The sequence below is a fragment of the Halichoerus grypus genome, chromosome 11 (genome assembly GCF_964656455.1).
Source record: "Halichoerus grypus chromosome 11, mHalGry1.hap1.1, whole genome shotgun sequence".
Lineage (NCBI taxonomy): Eukaryota > Metazoa > Chordata > Mammalia > Carnivora > Phocidae > Halichoerus > Halichoerus grypus.
This window is the reverse complement of record NC_135722.1, coordinates 69,018,449-69,044,498: the sequence shown is the minus strand read 5'-3', so window position 1 is coordinate 69,044,498 and position 26,050 is coordinate 69,018,449. Positions and strand designations below refer to the sequence as shown.

Here is a 26,050-nt window from a genome sequence, read left to right as displayed (position 1 = left end):
CAGAACAAAGGAGAAGCAGACTCTTTTTATAGAGGAAAGGAGGGAGTTGGGAAGGCTCTTACAAACAAAAAGTCCGTTGGAACCAACTGGGAGTTGGAAGTATAGTGGCTTCTCATTGGCTGAGCTGTGGCGATCTCTCATTGGCTGGACTCTGTCCAGGGGAAAGTTGTGACTATCTCTCATTGGCTGGGCTGTTCCTCTTACTGGGATAGCAAAGAAGTATCCACATGCAGGGTCCCTATCTTCCTGTTGGATTTGTAATTGATGAAGAGTGGTAGGGCATGAGAGCTAGTTTCCCTGCCAACCTCCCTACTCCATTTTAGTGAGGTTTCCCTTAATTAATAGTCACACACTGAATGATGGTCTGTACATTTTTACTAAATAAACTAGATAGTAAATGAAGTACCATTATTTCTTTAATCGTTCCTTATCTTAAAACATTTATTTAGGTTATTCACAATTTATCACTATTATAAAAGTGTTTCATTGAGCATCCTTATACATACATCTTAGTTAACTTGAATTTTTATTTTTATAGAAGTCATTCCAATTCCAGGCTGTTAGGATATGTGTGCCTCTCCTCAGGCAACAGTGAAGGATGCTTTTTGGACCCTCCTCATAAGATGTCTCTTCATGTATGAACCAAACCCAAATTTGCTTTGGTGCCAGAAAAACTGACTTTTGTTTGAACAAAAGATGTCAACAGAAACTACTATAAACAACAGTTTGTTTGAAATATGAGGAGCAAGGAGGAGGATGCATTTCAGAAGCCTGATAACTTTAGAGCCAGATTAAGGGGATTTTTCAGATCAAAAATTGATTACATTTATTGCTAGAGAGTCTGATGCAGTTGCTCATGGCTCCCAAGGATTCTTGAGCTGGGTTAATGGGGGCATACTCTGAATGCCTCACTACAAAATGACTTGAGTCCAGTGAAGTTTCATGAGGGTTAAGAATTTCAGGGATCCTTAATAGTTTGGTTTTTGTTTTCTGAAGTTGGATTATTTTATCTGATCATTTCAGTTTATCTAAATTTTGTGTTTCGAACATGTGATGTTTGACTATACCATTGACTGTTATAGAAATTCAGTATTATATGACCCCCCCCCCCCCGCTGATATACTAAAAGTGTAGAATAAAGATTATTTTGGAGATTTGAATAAAGTGGTTCAGTTGCATTACCAAAAAAAAAATATATATTACCTTCAATTACATTAATAAAGAGGGTAACTGAGGCTACCTTATTTTTGTTGGCAGCTCTTCTAATAAGCTCTACAAATATAACCACGAGTTTGTGAAAGCAATCAATACCATTCAGAAGTCTTGGACTGCAACCAGATACACGGAATATGAGACTCTCACCCTGAGAGACATGATGAGGAGAGGCGGTGGCCGGAGAATCCCAAGGTAATAAAGCATATCCCTTTATCACTTCGCTAATAAAGCTGTTTGTGTTGAATGCCACCCTCCCTTCCAGCCTGCTCTCCCTGGTTTGCCCACCGTTTTATTAGTCATTGCAACCTAAACTTTTTAGGGTATCTTTGTTCCGACTGTCTCCCTCTCCCTTCCATAGATCTCTGGTGCTCTCTGAGTCCTGTTTATGGGTCTTGCTTTCACAGCATCTGCCATTTCCATCATTCCCCGGCCATTTTCTATACACCAGTGTAGGGTTTTGTCATTTCTGTGCTGCATTATGGATCAGCCTTCCACATCCTGTCTCTCTAGTCCTGTCTCTTGGGTCTCTTTCCCTTCCAGCCCCCATTCTCAGCCATTCTCTAAAATGCTAGTTTCATCTTCCTGTATCCAGCTATGCCTGTGCCACGACCTATTATCTTGTGAATACATTTAACCTGGTAACCAAAGCCATCTAAATTTGGCATGCCTATACTAGTACCATGACTTGTTTCCAAACACGATGACACACAATTACCGAAATCTTTGCTTTCAAGTTACCTCTATTCATGCCGCTCCCTTTGCTTCAAGTATCCCTCACATTGCCTACAGTAACTGTCAGATTTGTCACCTGTAAAAATCTCAAAACCCTCTCTGTTATAAGGTCCAGCAAAAAAATTGCTTCTTATATATCAATGTACCTCTACTACTCTCAGCCAGAATTGACACTTCCCATCTTTAGCTTACATACCCCATGGCATACTTCTTACTTTAGGAGATGGGGTCAAAAATACTTTGAATTTATATAGTCAGGAATTTGGCAGATTTTTAAAAATTTCCTCCAAACTATAGCTGGATCTATCAGAATATATGGTCCCTTAACATGGGTTAAATGGCCAAGGATAGTCCTGTTTCGGGAGAAATTGGTATAACCAAAGGGCAGAGAACTGGAAACCAATAAGGAGTCACTGGGACTCAATCAGGTGCTTAGGCAGGTTATTTTCCCTCTTTTTTTTTTGTTAAAGATTTTATTTATTTATTCATGAGAGACAGAGAGAGAGAGAGAGAGAGAGAGGCAGAGGGAGAAGCAGGCTCCCAAGGAGCAGGGAGCCTGATGTGGGACTCGATCCCAGGACCCTGGGATCATGACCTGAGCTGAAGGCAGACGCTTAACCATCTGAGCCACCCAGGCGCCCTATTTTCCCTCTTAATACATTGAAACATGTTCCAGTTTTCAGAGAATACAATGATTATTTCTTAATATCTATAGAGTTTTTGGTTCAGATTTTGTTTGAACAGGCCACTAATTGATTAATTAACTAAAATACATTTCTTTTTTTTTTTTTTTAAAGATTTTATTTATTTGACAGAGAGAGACACAGCGAGAGAGGGAACACAAGCAGGGGGAGTGGGAGAGGGAGGAGCAGGCTTCCCGCCGAGCAGGGAGCCCGATGCGGGGCTCGATCCCAGGACCCTGGGACCATGACCTGAGCCGAAGGCAGACGCTTAACGACTGAGCCACCCAGGCGCCCCCTAAAATACATTTCTAACTTTTACATTTGCAGACTAATAATCCTAACGTTCTGACATTTTTCAACTACGAGGCTGTATGGGGAATTTTCCTATCTCAACTGATAGCATTCTCTCATTATTCTGCCCCTTTCTCAAAAGAATCTCATACAGTATTTCTCAAAGTGTATTCTAAGGAATTTCTAGTCCATGGGATGCTCTGGTTAATGGAAATTAGGAAAGGGAGCATGTTGTGTCTCTTCTCAGGTTTGCTAAAGTGACGGAGTTATACTGTGCATGTGTGAGACAGGAAGTCAAGAACTGTTCAGTGAAAATCCAAAGGAGTGTGAGAGGAAGAGGTGTCAACATTTGGTCCTGGAGCTCCCGCCTGAAAGATCTGAGCCTTAGACACGATTGCTTGGCAATGCATCATGGGCCATGCTGCTTTTACCTTTGACGCCCTCCACCCAACCACTTTTGTTTTAGGGAAGGGCTAGCTTTATGAAGGGCTGTTTTTAAGGCTAAGGCTCCATAGAAATTTAAAGATCGAAGACAGAATTGAGTAAAATGGGAAATACCGAAGCAAACATTGTGGTCTGGCTGCCTGGTTTTCATTAGCATTTTCGTATATGAATTAGTCCTCTTAGAAGAATCCAGTGACATTATAGAATCTCTCAAAGATTCTTAATGTGAGGTTTAGGGAGTGATTGAGACTGCCAGAAGTGTAGAAAAATGTATTGGGTATGGTCATCTCCCTGAGTTCAGGGCTTTCACCAGATTCTTAAAGAATCTAGACCCAAATGATTAAGAGCCTATAATGTATAGTGTACCGGTAATGTTTGCAGTCTTGTCTGTCTCACCAATTCCTCTTTCACTCTTCATTTTCACATTGAGATTGATTGTTTTGTGATGTTAAACTCTTTGACAAATGTCACACAGCTAGTAAGTGGTGAAACCACTTGTAGGAGGTCAGTATGACCCTAAGATACCTGCTCTGAAATTATATTTTGCTACCAAACTTCAATTCCTTCTTTATCTTTCAAATTACTTAGTGTATTCTTAAGTATATACAAGACAATTGGTTAATATCTGTTGATTGATCAAATCTTTGGGCCTCTCAGTGTGAGATCGCAGAAACTCTTTATTCAGTTCTAAAATTGTTCATACCCTAATTTTTACTTATAAATCCTAAAGGAAGTATCCAAGATTTGTTTCTTGGTTTGATTTTTCCCTTGCCCTATGTGTACAGTTTTCATGGTGCATAGCTTTTTTATGTACCTTGGTTATTCCATGGGTATTAACCAAGTTGTATGTTTTATAGCATTACAACTTCTTTTTATTTGTGATTCTAATTGTTGTTTCGTGTCTCTTAATGCTGTCCTTCATATGGTCAAATATCACCTCACGTTCATCTCTGTGTCACATACAGCTTCCAGCAATGTCCCTGGCTTAGTTAATATTTTAGTGAAAGTTGACATTTCTGTATGGAATGTGCTATTTTTATAATTCTCAAGGTTATGATGGCTATTAATATGTGATTCTTTTTTCTCTCCCTCTATTTTAGCTCCCTTCCATTGTGTCCTAGCCTTGACTTACAGCCTCTCTAAAGCATGTGTGGAAGGGAGCTCCTTGGGAGTAGTTGCAGAGGACACAAAGAAGTCCAGAAAGAATCTTTTTTTTTTTTTTTTTTTTTTTTTTTTTAAGATTTTATTTATTTATTTGAGAGAGAGAGAATGAGAGACAGAGAGCATGAGAGGGAGGAGGGTCAGAGGGAGAAGCAGACTCCCTGCCGAGCAGGGAGCCCGATGCGGGACTCGATCCTGGGACTCCAGGATCATGACCTGAGCCGAAGGCAGTCGCTTAACCAACTGAGCCACCCAGGCGCCCCCAGAAAGAATCTTTACCAGTGACTAAATTGGAACCTGGTATAAAGCACAGGATAACCACTGAAAAGTTAGAACAGTGCAGTCTGACTATTGCCAAGTTGAATGAGAAATCCAAGTAGTTACAGGATCAGAAAGATACACATTATCAGGGTATAATAGTAGTGTCCTAACTACAGAGTTGATGGAGCCTAGGAGTGAGTTTTCCTTGGGGGTTAGTGAGCCCAGGCTGCTGTGGGAGCAGTCCTTAAATTAAGAGGGAAAAACTCCTGAAGGGATTTCTTCTAAACAGGGGCAACAGGCAGTTTCGATAAAGGGAGCAGCACAAAGACCTGGAACACTGAAGTCATGTATCCAACTTGGGAAGCGCCCAAGAAGTCTAGTGTGTCTAGAGCTGGAATGCTGTTTGTTTTTCATTGCTAATACGGAGAAGCTTGTAGAACAATTTTCTCATTTCCAGACAATGTGTCTATCCATCGTTCCAGGCAACTCTGCTTTTCGTGTCTTACTTTGCAACCATATCGTGTAGGCTGCAGGTCGATAATGATGAAGCATTTTTGTCTGTTGTTGATGGAGCTGGTCAGTCTACTTTATACTTAGACCTCTAATTTCTGTGCCTGCTTCCCTTCTTTTCCAGCTGCCGCATCATCACTACCAACCATCTCCTGAGTCAAACCTCGGTAGTTCCTCTCTTTTCCTTCATAGGCCATCTTTAACTTCCCATGTGTCTACTTTCTTGGCCAAAATCTGTTTAAGAAAATGCAGCTATTTAAGCATACTTAAAATAGCATTTCTGTGATGGACAGAACCAGTGTCATTTCATAGAAGAAAGTTAATAGATCCTGAAAAAGACACAGATAATGAAAGCCATTGACAAAACTTAGTTGTATAATTGACACATTGCATAATGGACATGTTGTGTAATGGAAACTCTGATGAAACAAGTGCTCTTTGGGCCTGAATCTAGATTCTAGGCAGCCACGTAGCTGAAGTCACGGAATTAAAGGTGAGGAAGTCATCCTCAATGGAAAGACTCTATATTGAAGTCAGATGTGTATTTCCATCCCAGGCCCAAACCCGCACCCCTGACCACTGACTTACAGGAAAAGATGTTACGTTTGCCAGCGTCGTGGGATTGGAGAAACGTTCATGGTACCAATTTTGTTAGTCCTGTTCGAAACCAAGGTAAAAAAGTCTGATTTTTAATTTATTCATTCTGAAATGTTTATTGAACATTTACTATGTGCCAGGCTCTTGGGTAGATTCTGGGGATACAGAGATGCAACAGGCATGATCCACTTTAGTAAAGAAACGGAATATATACGGCCAACGGCCACCTCTTCCTTTTTGTATCCATCATAGACTTGGATAATAGATAATCTCTCCAGCTGAGCCCAGCATTCTTGAGTATCCTTCTCAAAATACGTTCTAGCTAGCTAATGAAATTAATCAGTAATAGGTAAGACAAACTCCCCTGCCCTCCCCAGTAGGAGAGACTCATGTAGAAACAAAGGATTGCATAGAATTAAAATTGGTCTTCCTTCTATAAGTGGTTTGGTGGAATCCTTCTTTGCTACTTGTCCGCCCACTCTCCACCTCCCCCTGCCCCCCATCATTTAGTTTTTAGTTACTGTAAGAGCCCAGAAAAAATGGATCCTTTAAATTTTTTTGTCTGGTAAAGCAAATTTTTTGAGCTGTGTAAGGACCTTTTTAATTCACTTTATGTCAGAACATGACATACGATGCTAAGTATTAACCCTGCTTCCTGAATGGTGGCCTTGCACAGCCCAGATTTACCAAAAGTATCACTCTAATTGCATTTTACCTGTTATTTTTGGAAATTTGATCCAGTATGAGTAGATTTAATAACTCTTCTTCTAATAGTACTCGATAGCAAATTATCTTGTTATCCTAAATTTTAGCCAACAATGACTTGGAGAATCATTTATACCATACTCAGGTTTATTCTAAGCTCATTTTAAAGATAATTATAGTACACATGACTGATTTGTTACTATAAAATAGGTGTAGTATTTGCTGTCTGGAAACATTCTGATTAGTGTCTCCTGAGAGGATTATAAATTAATAACACCCAAAGATAAATTGTCCTTCCCCTTTCCTAGAAACTCAGTGATAATCAGCCCCTCTGACTGCTCAGCGTTCACCACCAGCCCTTCAGTTCCATGCTCACTGAATTCTTGCCAAGTGTTCTGAGCATGTGGAGCTTTGAGCAGGTCTTGGAGCAGCCAGCAAGCTGCATTTCTGTCCTACAGATGACATCAGAGATCTTATCTCTTTGTCTTTGCTTTTACAAGTTCTTCTGGGACTCTTCAGCTCTAGAGAAATTATGGATCCTGAAAATTCTCCCCTGCCTTTCCTTTCCTGGGGAGAGCTTCTTTGGAAAGGAGGGTTAGGAAGTGAGAGAACTTTGAAGGTAATTGAGGAATGAATGGGAAGTGAAATTAAAGGTTTGGTGTTAAGAGAGAATTAAAATTTACTCTGTCATCAAACAGATTCCCTGTACCTATCTGACAGGATTAAGTAAATAATGCATGTCAAGCATTGATTATTGAGAGTCTGGCACGTGGCTGCTTTTGCTATATTACAGAGTGTTTATAGAGCATCTAACATGTGTTAAGATTTTTTTTAATGGCTGGGGATACAGAGACGACTGTGGCATGGCTCTCGGCCTAGGGACTTACAGTTTAGCAAGATCTGCAAGCAAATATTAAAATACCATAGGGTAAATACTTAATAAAGTGTTTTTTTTTAATTCATCAGGAGCATGGGAGAAGGTCAAAAGAGAAGTTTAGTTCCACTCACTTCCCGAAAGATACAATTGACTGGTGACAAGACAGTAATTCAGGGGGCAGAAATTAGACTTTTTAAAGCCAAATTCTTTGACATTGGTTTTCTTGTAGCTTGGCAAAAGCTATTGTCTCTGATGTTCCATATTGTTTGAGTGCTATAAATATGATTTGTACAGACATGGGCAATTTTTAAAGGTTTCTCTTTTGACTTCCTTTTGGTTTTTTTTTTTACCTTAGGTTGGGGAAAAATTAGTTATTTTCTATTCTTAAATACGGGGCTACTTGGAAATTTCCACTCACTTTAGGAACACCAGCATTCTAGAAAACCCAGAATTCAGAATTACCCAGCTTAAGGGAATTCACAACTTTTCTGTATTCAGAGAGCAAATCAAGATTAAGGAAAAAAAAGAAATATTGGGAGGACAAATGAGGTTTTACCTTTACACTTGAAAGCAGCTTTAAGCACCAGCCATGTAGCTAGATCTCTTCCAAGTGTGAGAGGGAGGAGAAGCTAGGAAATTGGAAGACTCGAACTTTCTGGGTTCTTCTCCCCACTATGCTGTCTATATTTATGATTGTATCTTCAGGAGAGAGGGGGAGTGTCTCTCAGGTCACATTAGTTAGGAAGTGCAGTGTTTTCCTACTGTCTAAACTCTAGTTAATTTAAGCCTTGTTCTAAATACCATCTGTACCGGGGGCGCCTGGGTGGCTCAGTTGGTTAAGCGACTGCCTTCGGCTCAGGTCATGATCCTGGAGTCCCGGGATCGAGTCCCGCATCGGGCTTCCTGCTCAGCAGGGAGTCTGCTTCTCCCTCTGACCCTCCTCCCTCTCATATGCTCTCTCTCTCTCTCATTCTCACTCTCTCAAATAAATAAAATCTTTTAAAAATAAATAAATAAATAAATACCATCTGTACCCTTAGAGCTGGAATGCAGAGACCTCACACTCTGTTCCACGCTGTTCATGTTACACACAAGATAAAAAGAGATGCCAGGAAGGTCCAGTGACGTGCCCCAGGGTCCCACGGCCAAGTGACGGGCTGAGGATGAAGACTCCCAATTCCTTACTCTTAGCTCAGCGTGCTCTTCCCTGTGGGGAGCTGCAGCCGAACATTGTTAAACCACGTGAGAATCATGTTTACCTATTGGGGATTGTGGAAATGTATTTACTGCAGACCTCTGTCTGGGTCAGGTTCCCTTATTCTTTATTACGCTGTAGTCTTCTTAAGGGATAATAGTCCTTTTATAATCTACGTTCTGGCCTTGACTGTTTGAAAAGAGGCATTAATTTCCTTGGCAGCTGACACCTGGGAACGTCAGTGGCTTGAGGAAGGTCATCTCTTTACCTCATTCCCCTTGTTTCTCTGTTCACAGCACATTCTGAGTCCTTGGATGTACATGTGGCCTCGCCCTCCCACGGTGCTGGATGGTCAGATGAGGAGGGTTCCATGCTTAGTAGCAAGAGCGATTATTTCTGTGGCTGCCGTGGTCCAGGAATGCTGGATGACCAAAATGGGGCCATTTCCAGATACCTGGGAGGTTATTTATTAGAAGACACATGAAAGGAACACTGGCTTTGTCAGTTTACTATTGCTGATCTAGTTCTTTGACACTCTATCATTTGAAAGAGGGGTTCCCAAGGATAGTGTTACTTGGATGGTTCCAAAAACAAAATGTGCCAGTTAACTTTGGCATGTTTAGTGACTAGATGATGGGGAAGAAAATTTGAAAATTCTTTAAAGTAGATGCAGACCTATGAACTGAAAAAAGCACAAGCTGCATTAGGAGACACTTAGCCACTAGCACCTGCCATCTGTTAGTTTTGGGACTTTGGACAAGTCATTGCTTCTTTCTGAGTCTCCGTGTATACATTATCAAGTCAGTAGTACACTACATGAATTCAAGATCCTCTCCCAAGCGTTTGTCCTAATCTTCATAATTTAGGTGATCTCTTGGCAGCAAAAGCAGTAGAAGGTATGGATAAATCTGAGCTATTTATAGGGAGAAGTTTGGGGAACATCTGAAATGGGAGAGTTGAAGGGTAATTGAACTCTGATAGACCCTAGTCCAGGACCTGTGGTGGTGTTGAACGTCGCCGGAGGGCTCCCAGTAGGTTCTGCCTCCCTGATAGCTTAGAAACAAGGAAAGGTTGACTGCTTCCAATGAAGTCACTCTTTTTCCTGGATGTAAATATGTGTGTACTTGTTCATAATTTGAGTCTTCTTTCTATAAACATACATGGAGTTTCTTCATTGCATCAGGCACGTAGATGAAGAAGGCACATGTCCTATGTACGCTCAAGGAAATTCACAGTTTAGTTTGAGGAAAACAATATAAGTAATTCAGGAGGAGTTTAGGATGTTGGAGGCTGAGCATACAGTGTCCTGGCTTTCGTTTGCACTCAGGGAGGAGCATGAATCGACATTACCTAGGGAAGGGAAAAACAGTGCCCTGATGGTATTCTAATGCATTGTGTTCTTTTGAATACTTCTCTCTCTAAGGAAGGCAGTACTAAATTACTAAATTCAGATTTATTAAAGAGAACAAAGGCAACACACTCTTTATGTAGGATGATTTTTTTTCATGTAATGCTGTCTATTAATCTTACTGTATGTGCATAAGGGAGTGCTCACCATTCAAATAATTTGGTAAATAATATATTAGTACATTGAATAACATCAATTGTGTATAACTACATTTAATACCAATGTTTGGATTTGGTACAAGCATATCTCCATGTAGAATTTATATCAGTGGTAGAGGTAAAAGAGGCTCTATGGTAATAGAGATATTAAAATTATGTTCATTTTTTTTCTAGAATTATAACAAGTTGAAATCCCAGCTTTGTTACATGCATGCCATATTTTCTTAAATGTATGTATGTATTTACCCACATCTGTTGAGGAAACACAGAAAGATAATATTGTCCATATAAATTACCTCATAGTAAAACATTCTTCCTTCTCTTGAAATAGCAACTATATTCCTAGCATGTGCTTCTTAAGTACATTTATTTTGTCTTCAACAGAGCATCCAGGTATTAAAGCAGTTCTCTTTTCCCTGCTCCCCGACCTCCATGCAGCTACTCTTCATGTTCTTCTTTACTCTGGGGGACACTTTTCAGGGAACCACAGCTGCACTGCTCTTCCCCTTTTTCCCTTAGCACCAGTCTGTTTTCAGTTTCACTACCTCCATCCTTAGTTTTACTTCCTCATTGGCCACCTTAAATACCATATCCATCATTATAATTTTAATCTCACCATTTATAATTATAATCTCTTACCTTTCTTGGACTTTGTTATATTTTGCCTCCTGGACCGTGGGTAAATTGAACTTTTTCTAATATGCCCATACCTGAGCCATTCTTCAGGTTCGTTCCCCCCAACAAGTAGCTTTAGAAAATAGTGCTCTTGAGGGGCGCCTGGGTGGCTCAGTCAGTTGAGCATCCGACTCTCAACTTTAGCTCAGGTCGTGATCCCAGAGTCCTGGGATAGAGCCCCGAATCCTGGCTCTGCACTCAGCAGGGAGTCCGCTTCTCGCTCTCCCTCTGCCCCTCCCTGCCATGTGTGTGTGCTCGCTCGCTTGCTCTCTCAAATAAATAAATATTTTTTTGTTGTTGTTTATGATTCTTATTTATTGAATCACTTGAAGATAGCAACAATGAATGCACTGCATATTAATAACATCTTAAGAATATTGTACACCTAGTTTTGACATTGCAGATGCCCTGAGATGGGTCTTAAAATAACATATGAGTTCGTTCCAGAATATATAATGAAGGACAAAACTTGGAAGTAATTTATCATTTTAACATATACAGTTCAGTAGCATTAAGTATACTCCTATTGTTGTACAACCATCATTACCATCCATCCCCAGAAAGTTTTGATCTTCCCAAGCTGAAACTCTGTACCCATTAAACAGTAACTCCCCAATCCCCCCCAGCCCCTAAGACCCTAGCAGGCACCATTCCACTTTCTGTCTGGAAATACATTTTATTTGCCTTGGTTTATAAAACCTGAGTCTGAAAAGTTATGAAATGTGCTAAGGTCTTTGCAAAGTTTGCTCAGTTTTGACGGTCTCATTTCCTTGGTTTACTGTTTGTTGCCTTCTCCTGTAATATGAAGTTCTTTCTTCTGTGTAAACTGTCCAGATTACAAGATATTGTCTTGCCAGAATAATTTTCTGTGCTTTATGTTAACTTTATTATGTTCTTGATTATTTTGCTTTTTTTTTTAAACTTTTTTTAAAGATTTTAGTTATTTATTTGACAGAGAGAGACACAGCAAGAGAGGGAACACAAGCAGGGGGAGTGGGAGAGGGAGAAGCAGGCTTCCCGCGGAGCAGGGAGCCCGATGCGGGGCTCGATCCCAGGACCCTGGGATCATGACCTGAGCCGAAGGCAGTCGCTTAACGACTGAGCCACCCAGGTGCCCCTTCTTGTCACTTTCAAATGGAGCCAACCATTGTTTCTTAGGTATCCATGGTACTATCTTAACCGTTCAAATATCTTGACAACTTTTGGGTTTTGCCTCCCTAAAATCCAAAGATTTGTTCTTTTACCCTATAAAAGAGAGGTTTTAAAAATAATTAGGTTTTGTTATAAATAAATCTTTAAAAAAGGAAAAGAAAAGAGAAAGAAAATGCTGCTCTTGAGATACTGAAAAGCTCAGCTCACATGTATTCCTCCATAGTTGTCTCTGAACTGAAAGGCTCCACGTGCTGTGGACCTATATTATTTCTTCATTATCAAGAATACTATCAAATGCTTTGCAGAGACCAGAGGAGTTTTTTGGGTTTCGTTTTGTTTTGTTTTGCCTCCTAAAATAGTCTCAAGGAAAGCCCCATGTAGTAACATTTGTCTTCTGGTGAAAAAGCTGAGATCTTTGCTTGCCTATAAGGTTAATAGTATTTGTCCATTGAATCTTCTATATTGGGCTGATCCTCATGAACAACAACAACAACACTCAATGTAAATATATTACTGTATCTCTCCACTCAGATTTGTCTGTGTTTCTTTGCAAGTGCTTCAAAGTTCCCTTCGGTTACATATCTTTCCTTTCGATCACCAGCATCGTGTGGAAGCTGCTACTCGTTTGCTTCTATGGGTATGCTGGAAGCAAGACTCCGTATACTAACCAACAACACGCACACCCCGATCCTGAGTCCACAGGAGGTGGTCTCTTGCAGCCAGTATGCTCAAGGTGAGTGTTATATTTCAGGCACTGTTCACCGGGGTGCAGTTGGCCTTTGTCGGCAAAGGTAAAAGGATGGTGTAGTACAAAGCGTTGTGTCTAGAGTTGGAGCACGTGGGTGCAAGTTCTGGAGTTCAAGCCTTATCACTTACTAATGAGTGGTTCTCATGGAATTCACTGCACCATTCAGCAAAATGTCAGTAGTTACTATGTATTGAATGAGCACTAGCTCTTTGGAGCCGTTTATGTACATTATCCAACAACGCCCCAAACCCTGAGAAGTAGATATCCCTGTTTATTAACAGGGGACAGACATGAAGTTGTTCTATAATATTTTGAAGGCCACATAGCTTCTAAACATTAGAGTTTCAATTCCAACTAAAGTTTCACTCCAAAACCAAATTCATATTAAAACCACACTCACACTGGTTTCCCTCTATGAGAAAGTGACAATTCTGTCCTTGGGCTTTCAGAACAGGCCCTGTGTAATGATGCAGAAAGCCCAGCTGCAATTGATTTAGAGCAAAACATTCTCATTTTAAAGTTTTCTGCTGTCATCCCCAGATTTGGCCACTAGAAAGTGAAACTGCTTAGGAATGATTATTTGTCATTGGGCCTTTTAATCTTTCTGAAATATTTATTAAACACCAACAGTGTGACTTCTAGGCCCTGGGGACTGAGTATCAAAGACAGTCCTTACCCTCATGAAGCTTAGACTGAAGTGAGGAAAGGAGAAATTAATTAAAGGAACGTTGAAGAAAAAATATAGGATTATGGACATGTATAATATGGCAAGGACTGGAGGAGGGTGATGGGGACTGGATTTAGACCTTGTTCATAGGAGGTGGTCAAAGAAGACTTCCTTCAGGAAGAGCCATGTTGTGGTGTCTGGCTATTTAATAATGACTATAGTAGCCAACTTTTATTGCTTTTATGTGAAGTAACTAATTTAATCCTACAAGGAAGGTTCTAGTCCTATCTATATTTTACAGGTAAGTGAACAGAGGTACAGAGAAGTTAAATTCTTTCCACAGTTTAGGATTTGAACCTACATGGTCAGGCTTCAGAGCCTCCCCATGTAACCACTATGCTATAGTTACCTACCACACCAGGTGCCAAATAACTGTCCGTTCATGAGATGGGGATGAGAGGATAGTTGGCTAGAGGGCTATGGATGAATGAACGAAGTAGCATTTAAGCTAAGAACAACTCCTGAACAACTCCTGAGTATAACAAAGAATTAATGGAGTAGAAAAGAAAAAAAAAAAAGAAAAATGGGACCATTTCTTCTGTGCCCCTTTCTAATAGAGGGGTAATAATAACTGTGTGTGTTATTCCTCCTCAGGCTGTGAAGGTGGCTTCCCGTACCTCATCGCAGGAAAATATGCCCAAGATTTTGGGCTGGTGGAAGAGGCCTGCTTCCCCTACACAGGCACTGATTCTCCGTGCAAACCGAAGAAGGACTGCCTCCGTTATTACTCCTCCGAGTACCACTATGTAGGAGGTTTCTATGGGGGCTGCAACGAGGCCCTGATGAAGCTCGAGCTGGTCCATCACGGGCCCATGGCTGTTGCTTTTCAAGTCTATGATGACTTCTTCCACTACCGCACAGGGATCTATTACCACACGGGCCTGCGAGACCCTTTCAACCCCTTTGAGCTGACAAATCATGCCGTTTTGCTGGTGGGCTATGGCACTGATGCAGCCTCTGGGATGGATTACTGGATTGTTAAAAACAGCTGGGGCGCCAGTTGGGGTGAGAATGGTTACTTCCGGATCCGCAGAGGAACCGATGAGTGTGCCATTGAGAGCATAGCCATGGCAGCCACACCAGTTCCTCAATTGTAGGGAGCAGTTCCCAGCCTTTTAAATTGTAAAAGTCACAAGAGGAGGGCACCTGGGTCACTCAGTCGGTTGAGCATCTGCCTTTGGTTCAGGTCATGATCTCAGGGTCTGGGGATCAAGCCCCAGGTCGGGTCCCACACTCAGCGGGGAGTCTGCTTCTCCCTCTACCTCCCCTGCACCTGCCTTCCCGCTCATGAGCGCACGCACACTCTCTGTCTCTCTCAAATAAATAAAATCTTTAAAATTAAAAAAAAAATCGCAAGAAAATATGGCAATGATTATTACGTTTTTAAAGTTTTTTGTAAGTGTTCAGGTGATAGAGATTATAGAATTCATATGTGTGCTTAACAGGTTTCTCCACTGACCCTTGCAGTTAGACTTACGGTTATTATTTATGTAATAAGTATTTTGAAAACAAAGAATTTGAGTGTATTTCAATTAAAAAAACAAACTATGAACCTTTATGATAAGGGGTATACTCAAATAATGACTAGTCAACCCTAAAATTATTCCATGGATATTTGATGAGCTAGAGGCCAAAAAGAGAAATCAGTTTTGATAAAGATCTGGATATTGATTAAACTTCCTTTTGGTGTATCTTGCATCTGGAAGTATTGGTCAGCCTTCACTGGGTGAGCATTTGTAACTTAATTAGTGGGAAGTTAGCAGTTTAGATTTGGGCTGATCTTGGATCTCCAAGGGATATTTCACAGTGATATGAAATCTCTTTGCAGAGTTCAAGAGATGGCATCTATTAGAAATGATGTGACAATCAGGCAGATTAGGTGGTCAGAGTTCTAAAACATAAGCAAAATCCACAGGCGTCTTGGAGCCGGTAGGGACCGTAGAGCTCATGGGATATATTCCTCTCTTTGCACCAAAAGAATGATTAGCTTGGAAAAGGGCACGTGACTCGGGTCAGGTCACACAGGTGGTAAATGACTAGGTCCGGGTAGAACCAAGATCTAAGTCCAGTTCTCCTTGAGTGCCTTAGAGACTGAGTCTCAGCCCTTTCCACCAAAAAAATCAAAAATGACTGGAGATACTAGGTGTATACTTGGAAATTTCACGTGTTAAGCGTCAGAGTTTTGCCTGAAGCCTCGTGGACTTTTTGTATTGCAGTTCACTACAATGATGTCTTTTCTCTCCTTGCTGGAATATGCCCCATGTGTAAGGTGTGGCTTCTTGGGTGTCCTGGCGCACTGCCGCATACCTTTGACTCTCTCACCACATGGTGACTCAGAAGCAGACACACTGAATGGCAGGCAGAGCCAGGGCGCTTGTCATGTGGAAGGCCTCCAAGGAGCTATGAATGCCATCTAAGTCTTACTTTATTTCTCGCTTTCCTTGTTGCTATTGTGAAAGTGTAAATAGACTTTGAAATCAAGCATGAATTTACTTTACACTAGCACTTCTAGAGATATTACCTGTCAGCTTAACCAATAAGGTATTATTTAACAGGAAAGCAGAAGCTTAACCTCTGGTTTTCCACCTGCATGGCTGTATGCTCACCCCGATGGGAGTAAGTCATGAAGATGCAGGGCACCCGTGCTTGTGCACAATTTCATGAGAACCCTGGCCGAGCTTGTAAGGAGAATCATTGCTGATATTCATAAAATACTTTGGGAAATATTGAAAGACTGCATAGAGGTGTGAACCTAAATGGTGATGGGAAACAATTCTCACAAGCATGATTAGTTGACAAGCAATGGTTCGAGGAGACCCTAAATTTCCTGACATTACAAGAGGGATTACCCAGAATGAGAGCTCAGGTTCCACTGCACTTCAACCTGAATTTATCTGCGATGGGAGTCTGCTTTTCCTGTTTCTAGATGACAGATCACTGCTTCATCCCCAGTGGCAGAATTCATTAAAGATGGCGACTAAATGGAACATCACGGTTCCTCAAGCTATGTGATTAAACTCTTAATCTGTAGAAAAAACAAGTTTTGTAATCTAAAACTTTCTATTGGGGCTAATAGAACATAGAATCAGAGTCTGTTGACGGGTTGAGCTCTGCAAAAAATGGAGTGGGAACTCTGGCTAAGCTCCCCAAAGACCTATCCAGGAGAACAACAGTGTTGTATGTGTGGAGACAACACCACCCACAAAGGAAAATAAAGTTTTAGCTGGGCAGTCAAGCACAAGCATGGCATTGACTTGGGTGCCTGGTGCCTGGATCAGCTTTCTGGCTCTGCCTCATATTAGCCATAAAGCCTGAGGCAGTTTCCTTAACCCACATGTGCTTCAGGTGCCTGAACTGCAGGATAGATAACCCTCCCTGTGTGAGCTCTCCCTCTAAATCCTTGCTGTTGCAATGACGGAACCAAATAGATTTGCACTTTCGGACGCCATTGTTTGCCTTACTTAAGCTCAAGCCTTTCACCATCCCAAGTGGGGAAACCGAAGTAGATTCAGATAATGCAGTTTCCCAGCCAGGCATACTTGCTCACTGACCTCTAATTGACCTCTAACCACCAAAGCCAAGAACTGGATAAATCTGAATAGTAAGAGATATACATGTACCTACTTCATAGAGTTTTCTGAGGGTTAAATGCCTTTCTAATATGTAGAGCATGTAAACAGTGCTTGGAAGATAGAAGGGAGTATGTAAATATTAGTTATTACTCAAGTCTTCCTTTTCTAAATTCAAATTATAAAATAATTGTTTGCTATGAGGAGGCAGCTAAGACATGTTCTATTAATAAACAAGCTCTATGAGAGTAGAGGAGGGGCTTATGAGATTTATTCTTTTAAGGAAGAAAAGAATCTACAGAAGAACACTAGCATAAAGAAACAGAAAAACCTTCAAAAACTTGAGGGAGATCATTTTGAATTTTTTGGTACAGAGGTTTTTTTGTTTGCTTGTTTTTAAAATTTATTTATTTGAGAAAGAGCATGAGCGGGAGGGGCAGAGAGAGAGGGAGAGTCCCAAGCAGACTCCGTGCTCAGCGGGGCTTGATCTCACACCCCTGAGATCATGACCTGAGCCGAAACCAAAAGTCGGACGCTTAACCAACTGAGCCACCCAGGCGCCTCTTGGTACTGAAGTTTTTTATCCTTCACCACATGATTGCCTCTGTTGCTACCTCTGTGGAGAGAAAAACAGTGAGAGGCCATCAAGTTTGGAAGGCTATGGCTAAGAGAAAAGTCACTGCAATTTTGAAGCAAAAAAGACTAAGGTTAATCTAAGGTTGTAATATGTTTATTTTCCTATTTTGGATTTTCCAGTAAAGATAAGGTAAGCATAACAGAATCACAAAACTTTAGTGCTGGAAGATCATCTGGTTCATCTCTCGTTAAAATAAAAATGGGCTTACAGCGGGGAAGTAGCATACCTGGGGCTCTAGTTAATAACACTAAGTCTAGATTCCACTGAACCCAGAACGTTCTACTGTTCCTGCTGCCTCCCAATTACAAAAGGAGAAAGAAATCTGTATGTTGTGAGACACATAAACTCACCTTGTTCTGTAAAATCATTTCTAAGTTGTTTTCCAGCTTTCAGAAATCCTATTATCTCTCAGGGGCAAGTACTCTAAGCTTCAGCCCACGTGTGGTGGTTTGGAAGGCTTAATTTAACAGTTGTCCTCTAAATACAGCGATATTAATATTTCTATGTCTTTAATAAAGATTTATTTTTGGCCTAAAGTTAAGTGGAAACTTCCTGACCATGACTGGAAAGATTTAAATGTATCAAAGTCTTTTGCTCTGACAGGAATTGGGTGGACTTGAAATTGAATATTGGTAGTGGGTCAATTAGCCACTGGGCCTTCGTTTCATCAGCTGTAAAACATTGGCCTCATTGAACCGTAGTTGTGATTGAAAGTGTGAAATCACCTGGACTGTAAAATAATTGAAACCTCAGCAGACCCGCCTGTGCTACAGAATGTCCTCGTGCTGACAGCTGACCAAAATCTCAGGAGAGAAACTAGCCTTTGGACAGAAAATGCAACCTGTGCCTTTGCTGGTTTCCTCCTTTTTCCTTTCAGAAGTCTGTTTCTCAAGATTGCTTTTCTTTAAATGCTTTTTAAGAGTTGGCAGAAGTGAGAAATTTAACCTCTACTCTTCCAAATTTGAGGATGTGATGTGGATCCAAAACGTTGAGTTGTAGCTTTCTGTCCTAAAAGGCGTATTTGTTTTTTGAAATTCAGTTCTACTGATCGTGAAAAGTGGAAAGAATATGATAAACTCCAAACCCCTCAAGTTGAGAAAAATGAAAAGCAGACTTGTTACCTTCCTCTAATGCAAGGGTAAGTCTAAAGAGATTGAAATCCTAGCAATCAATGGAAAAGAATTAAGCGGGAGAAATAGCCTTCCCCTGCGGAAATGAGGGAAAAGGCTAGGGTTGTGCTTTAAAGTAATAATTGAGATGATTTATTTTTTTTCCTGAAATGCATTTTCTGACCCGTCAAAAGTATTGAATAGTTTCAGTATAGTTTAAGTGTTAGAAAATGAATGCCCTTAATACCAGATTTTTATACCCTTGTTCTCTTTTGTGGGGTTCTGGAGAACTTAAAAAAAAGAAAGTTAGATTTTTCCTTTGAATTAACTATTCCTATGGCATCTTAAGAAATGCACAGTATTCCCAAGAGGCAGTAGACATGATCCCAGTTCTGCAGGCTGAAATACAGTTGAGCGGTAACAAGAATGAGTCTATGGAGAGAAAGTAACCAAAGTAGCATTGTGCTCTGAAAATACTGTGAACTTTGGAAGCAGACAGTCCTGACTTTGAGTCTTTGCTGCTCTAGTAGTCGTTATTTAGACCTTAGTTCAGTTAGTGCACAGAGATTTCTAGCCTTCAGTGTTTATGTGCTAAAAGGCAATGGTAATATTCACCTGTCTGGGCTATGTGTAACAAAGCATAAAAGAAGCAATAAGTGTTTGTTTATATATTACCTGCCCTGCAAAGAGTTTAAAGTGCTTTGTAAAGGTAAAGGTGCACTACAAAATAAGTTCAAAAGAAATGAGCAAATGGAAGTAAAGGAAGATAAAGGTAGGAGAGTAGGGTATGACCATGAATAAAGTCTGTACAGAGTCTAACACATTGCCTGATACATGAAGATCACGCTTCAACAGTGGTTCTCAACCAGAGGTGATTTGTCCCTCAGGGGACATTTGACAATGTTAGCAGACACTGGGGTTGTCATGCTGGGAGAGGAGATGCAATCTGCAATGAAGAACCATCTGGCCCAAAAATGTGAGTGGTGCCAAGGTGGAGAAAGCCTGCTCTACAACACACTCACTGCCTGACACATTTTTCCCAGCACCTAATGGTAGTATAGACTTTGGAGAAGGGAGAGAGTTCCGGGGGGCTAAGTTATCCCAGAAGCTTCCAGAGAGTATATGAAATTTGAGCTGAGCTGTGAAGAATCAAGAGGGGGGGAGTAAAAGACATGCAAGGCCCAGGCAGTGGGGAAGATCGAAGAAATGGGAGAAGGTAGGGCATTTCTCAGTTTCAGGACCACAGACTGGGCCCATTTTATGGTAGCCTCCACCCTATAGGAACCCACAGATATGATTTGAAGAAGATATTAGACTTATTAAACACATAGCCATGTAGTAAGAATGGAGCTCCTTAGTAGACCAGAAGTTGTTGAATCTGTATTTTGAAAATGGAGGGAGCAAATGGAAAGATAGAATGATAATCAGAGGCCCAGGTGTATGAGAAAATTCCGCCATAGAAGGTGAACACCCTGTCTCAACTCACCAGACTTTTGACCAAGAAAAGAAGTAGATTGTGGTATTTGTGCTTAAAAAGAGCATTTCTTTAAAGCATTGATCCTTTGCCCTTGCAAGATCAAGGACCATGGACCCTTCTGAGACTGATAAAATGATGGATTCTTTCCCCCTCAAAGCAGCACACACTCATCCTAAATTTTGCATAAAATTTCAGCAGCCTCTTGGAGACCTATAAGCCCCAGCATAGTGAAGTATACTTCTGTGTGTATAGGTGCTTTTTCTCTCAGCAAGTAGTCATCCCACAGTGCAGATATTATCCATTTTCTTCCAGCTATAGCCTGGGAGGAACTCTTTAAAAGGTTCAGCATGTGGGGTGTGGGGGGCCTGTATCCGGTGGATAACTCAGCTTGCAGTCATAACCCCCCTCTCGGTCAGACGCTGTTTGGACACTGAGCTCCCCATTTGTTCTCCGAGCCCTAGTGGTTCTTTTGGTTCCAGCCCCTTGTCTTGGTTTCTCTGGGGTTGGGACCTAGTCTTACTCCTACTATCGGTGTCTTGAGAGCAGGACTCTGACAGCAAAACCCCACCTGGCAACTACAGTCCTTCCACCAGTGGAGAGACTCTTCGGTTGCTTGCTGCCTGCTTTCAAGAATTCTTCATTTTGTGCAGCGCTGGATGCCCTCCCTGTGTCTGTGCTCCTGCCATCCACATGAGCAGCATCATTACTTCCTTTCCCCCTGAACCCACTGCTGCCCCCTGCCCCCCGACAGCAGCTTCACCTAGGAGATACCTTGGTGGTTCACAAACTGGTCCCCTGTATACACAAGGGCAAGGAAAGACTGAGGAAAGAGGAAGGCCTCTCCGGACTGGTCAGGGGCAGGTTTAATAAGCAAGAGAACTTACAAGGCTTGTCTGGGGCAGCCACAGGATGAGTAGATCTCTACACCTCCCTGCCGGCATCTTAAGAGGCCTTACCTGGGTTTGGGCATGTATACCATCCAGGTGGTCTCAACGACACCTTACTCAAGGCTAAGGCATTAGAAGAGCTCCCAGGCAGAATGCACATTCCAATGACAGGGGAGGAGGTGAGGAGATTCTAATTGCCCGGGTCTAGCTTGAGGGTCAAACAGTGGTCACCTCCTCACCATTGTCTCTTCCAACTTAACTCTAACTGCCAGATGTTCTTGATTTTTGCACCCAGTTAAGTTGTTTTTTTTATTGTTAATAATAGCTACCATTTATCAAAGTCTTATTTTGTGCCAGGTAGTGTGGTAAGCCCCTTAACAAAAAGACAAGGGAGAGGGCGCCTGGGTGGCTCAGTCATTAAGTGTCTGCCTTCGGCTCAGGTCATGATCCCAGGGTCCTGGGATCGAGCCCCGCATCGGGCTCCCTGCTCGGCGGGAAGCCTGCTCCTCCCTCTCCCACTCCCCCTGCTTATGTTCCCTCTCTCGCTGTCTCTCTCTCTGTCAAATAAATAAATAAAATCTTAAAAAAAAAAAAAAGACAAGGGAGAGTAATGGGGACCATTTCCTGAAAAGTCAACACCATCATTTATTGATCCAAACATTTTGATCAATGGAACAATGGGGCGGTCCCCCAACAGAACTGGGGAAGACAGAGGAAAGACATCTTGAGGGAGGAAGTATAAAGCTGAACTTCTAAAACAGAGAACCAGCTTCTAATCCCAAGTAAATGGATGAGCTCTGTGATTTAGGGCAAGTTATTTAACAGCTCTTATTCCTTATCTGTAAAACAGAATCTTTACAAGGAACTGAATGAGACATTGTATGTAAAGGGTTCACTTACTTCTCCCTTGTCTTTTTGTAGGTAACTATCCCTAGCACTAGCCCTGGGAGATGAGAAGATTCCTTCATCATCTTAAACCAGGATGAATAAAAGAAGGGTGATCTCAGAGGCAGAGAGGTTAATCAGGGGATGAGCAGAAAAAGGTATGACATATTCCCTTTTAAACATGGTGAACTTCAGCTGACCACTGCAAAAGCAGTAAAAGCTTTTCCTTTTAAAAAGCATCTCACCAGAAATGGGAAGGCGATTCTTTATAAGGATTTGGCAAACGTAATGTTTAGCAGATTTGCAACAATTGCTATAGGCTCAAATGAAAGATATTTTCTGGTAGAACCCTTGGCCCTCCGAGAGTAGATCATTTTACTTGGAGTGCAATGGCAAGGAAGGTATTAAGGACAGCCACATTTCTTCAAATATGAAAAATAAATAAGTAAAAAAAGAAAGGTGAGTGAGGCCCTCTGCTATATTTCCTATACCTCTGGATGTTGGTTAGAAAGACATCAACCCAGCGTGGGTTCATGGAATGTATTTGGGTTCACTGAAATTTGAACATCAATTTGGGCACTCAGTGATCTCTTTCTGTATATTTGAACTACCCACCTGTTGGGCTTTTGAAGTTTGGGATAATGAAAGAAGCAAAAAGAAAGAGCCCCTGAAGTTTTTACTTGAATTTTTATTGAATTCAGCTCAGAGCCCTGCAAAGCCCAAGGAGTGCTTGCTTTGGCAAGCATCCAGAAAACATCTTTTAGGAGGAGCCTCTCCATTTTTGTTTTGGAGCAACTTTGCACAATTAATCACAGCATTATTTATAGTTATGTAAAGTTGGAAACAACCTAGAGGTCCAACAAATAGGAAATAGATCATTTATAGTATGCAAGCTTGACAATATTATGCAATATTAAAAACAACTCTGCTGCTGACATACAACATCAGATGTTTATAATATATACAAAAAAGTGCTTTGTTGTTCTGTAAAATGCAAATGGACATATATGCACCTTCAAAAGGGCAGGAAGATTATAAATGAGTGTTATTTCTTTATTGTTTTTGTTATAACAGCTTAGTTATAAATACCAGAAAATGCAATCAAAATTTGCATGACCAAGAAGCCCTCACAGGCTCAAGTCTCTTTCCCCTCATAAAAAAGCCACTGACTTTTCATCTTACCGCAAATAGCACATTATTCTTTCCTTCTCTTAACAGCTGTGCTTCTTCAAAGAAATTTCTTTTCCCTTCTCACTTTGTGTTTTCTCCTCAGTCTGTAGAAATCTGCCTTCTGCCGGGTCACTTCTTTGAAGTTGTTCACATCAAAGTAAGCAGAAGACACCTTGTTGCTAAAAGCAGTTTTCAGTCTTGATCTCAGCGTTTGATACTGGGTCATGCTTTCCTTAACCTTGCAATTCGCACCATTCAGATCTCTCTTTCTTTACAGTTCTCATTAGGCTCATGATCCCCCTTCCTTCCCTTCACTTTACTCTTCCTCCAGGGGTGCCTGCGTGGCTCAGTAGGTTAAGTGTCTGCCTTTGGCTCAGGTCATGATCCCAGGGTCCTGGGATTGAGCCCCACATTGGGCTCTCTGCTCAGCGGGGAGTCTGCTTCTCCCTCTCTCTCTGTTGCTTCCTCCTTGCTCCCTCTGCTTGTGCTCTCTCTCTCGTGACTGCTCGCTCTCTCTCAAATAAATAAATAAATAAAATCTTTAAAAAAATTTACTATTCTTCCAGCTTCTATACCAATCTCCTTTTCCCCATCACTATACATTATGTTTTGTTGAGTTTTTACTGTCAGCATAAACCATCCCTTTGCTGGTGAGTCTCCAACCTAGTTCCCATCTCCAGAGCTCGTGTATTAGTTATCTCTTGGGGCAAAACAAATTACCCGGAAGCTTAATGGCTTAAACTGACACACATTTATCGTCTTACGATCGCTGTGAGTCAGGAATCTGGGTTCAGTTTCACTGGGTTTTCTGCTTCCTGGCTTTTCACAAAGAGTGAGAAGGGTGTCAGCGGGTGGTCTACATTCTCATCTGAAGACTCAGCTGGGGAAGGCTCATGCAGTCAGTGGAGGCAATATTCATTTCCTTGCATAGTTTTGGATTAAAGCCTTCAGCTGCTTGCTGGCTGTTGGCCAGAGAGCACCCTGAGTGCCTTGCCATGTGGGCCTCTCCAGCACGGTAACTGGCCTCATCTAAGTGCGCAAGCTGTGAAGGCAATGGAGAGAGCACCCTAGCAAGATAGGAGTCACAGTCTTTGTAACCTAATCATGGAAGAGACATCTCCTCAATGTTCCTATATTCTGCTGGTCAGAAACAAATTCCTCAAGGTGAGAGTTTTACAGAAAGCCTGAATACCAGGAGGTGGGGCTATCTGGGGCCAACATAAAAATGCCTGCCATAACTCTAAACCAGATATCTCACTTCCCACTTGTACATCGATGTACAAGTCCCGTTAGCAATAGTAAAATGCACAAATCTGAGTATATCATCCTTTCCCCATCCCCAAAGGAAGCTCATCTCCATCCTTTAAGGGCACTGCCATTCACCACGTTTCCAAAATCAGAAATAATAGGCACTGTCATTGATTCCTTCTTCTTCCCCACCACCAACATTCTATTAGTCATGACCTCCTACTCATGCTCACTTCTGAAGACGTATTCTATCTGTGCACATGTGTCGGTCTTAAGCTCCCATGAGTTGTAACTTGTGTCATTGCCTCAGCCTCCTGTGTCCCCTTCTATCCCAGCCTTGCCCTCCTCCAGTCCTCACCATGGCAATGGTCACAGTGTCACACCCCTGTTTAGTCTTCAGCTGGCTCCCCATAGCTCAGAAATATTTAAAGGTGGACAAGGTGAAGTGTCTGAAAATGCACCTTCAGTAAACCTGTGGTTTTCAGAACACCAGGCTACAGAAATTTAAACTCAGCAAAATCTTCTTGGCCGGTTGGGATATACCAAGTTGAATGAAAAATATTGTGAGGGGAATAGCTTTGTATCTGATTCATATCAAAACTTCTTGGTAGGATGTAAGTGGTTTATTGTGGTATTGCAAGTATGTAGGATGTAAACTCAAAACATTTGTATTTGTTTGCAGTAACTTCTATCAGCTGTTCTTTAAAAAATGATCTTCTTGGAGGGCTGAGTCCCTTGAAACTGTTTTAGTCCTGTCCCATAACTTTCCAAGTATTTTCATTTATTAAAGTTTCAGACCCAACGTAAGAAACTCAGACCTATTTATTCCACCATTTCAGCCTCTCAGGGTCCCTGCTGATACTCGGGATGGCAGTGTAAGAGAGGGAAGACATTCCTGATTAGGTCCTGGATGCAACAGGGGCCTGCACACATCAGTTCAGAGCCCTCATCCCTCCCCAAACCATCTTCAGTTCTAGCTGCTGGGAATGTAGATGTTGTGGTCTGCTTTAAACAAACCTCCTTTTTCTAATGTGGCCATGAGGTGGGGATGGCTAAGAGTGACAATGGCATTTTCTCTTTCATTATAACATGATTAGTTGTCACATTTTTCAAATATTTCTCCAAACGCCACTGTGTCCTCCCAGGTGTTGATGCCAGTCCTGGAATGTTTGTCTGGGAGCTTGTCTGTGCAGAAGCAGACTTGGGAATACCAGCTAGCAACTGGAGACCAGCCCCCTGTGCTTATTTCAGTCGGTGCTGCCCATGCCTTCAAGACATAAGTCACTGGATTCCCTAAAATACTCCTCAATTTCCCAGGCCTGGAAAAGAGTTGATACTTGTTATCCTGACAGCCCCATTCAAAAATGAGATATGAAAAATAACATTTTCATGGTGACATGTGGGAAAGAACTATAAAAACCCTTAAGACGTGGTTTGGCAAAGATATTTTTCCAATTCAAAAATGAGTAGTGTTTCTGGCACTTGCTGTAGTACTTTGTAGCTGGCAGCTGAATTATCTTGGTCTCTGG

At 41.5% G+C, this 26,050-nt stretch overlaps 1 protein-coding gene across 1 annotated transcript in view; it reads left to right on the top strand.

Moving 5' to 3' along the window:
• Positions 1-18,281, top strand: part of CTSC (cathepsin C) — a 40,621-nt gene extending 22,340 nt beyond the window's left edge. Inside the window, exons 4-7 of the mRNA XM_036081915.2 lie at positions 1,258-1,407; positions 5,854-5,969; positions 12,666-12,797; positions 14,134-18,281. Coding sequence (XP_035937808.1) covers positions 1,258-1,407; positions 5,854-5,969; positions 12,666-12,797; positions 14,134-14,636 — 901 coding nt within the window. The 3' untranslated portion in view covers positions 14,637-18,281. The remainder of the gene's footprint in view (positions 1-1,257; positions 1,408-5,853; positions 5,970-12,665; positions 12,798-14,133) is intronic.
• Positions 18,282-26,050: the final 7,769 nt, after the last annotated feature.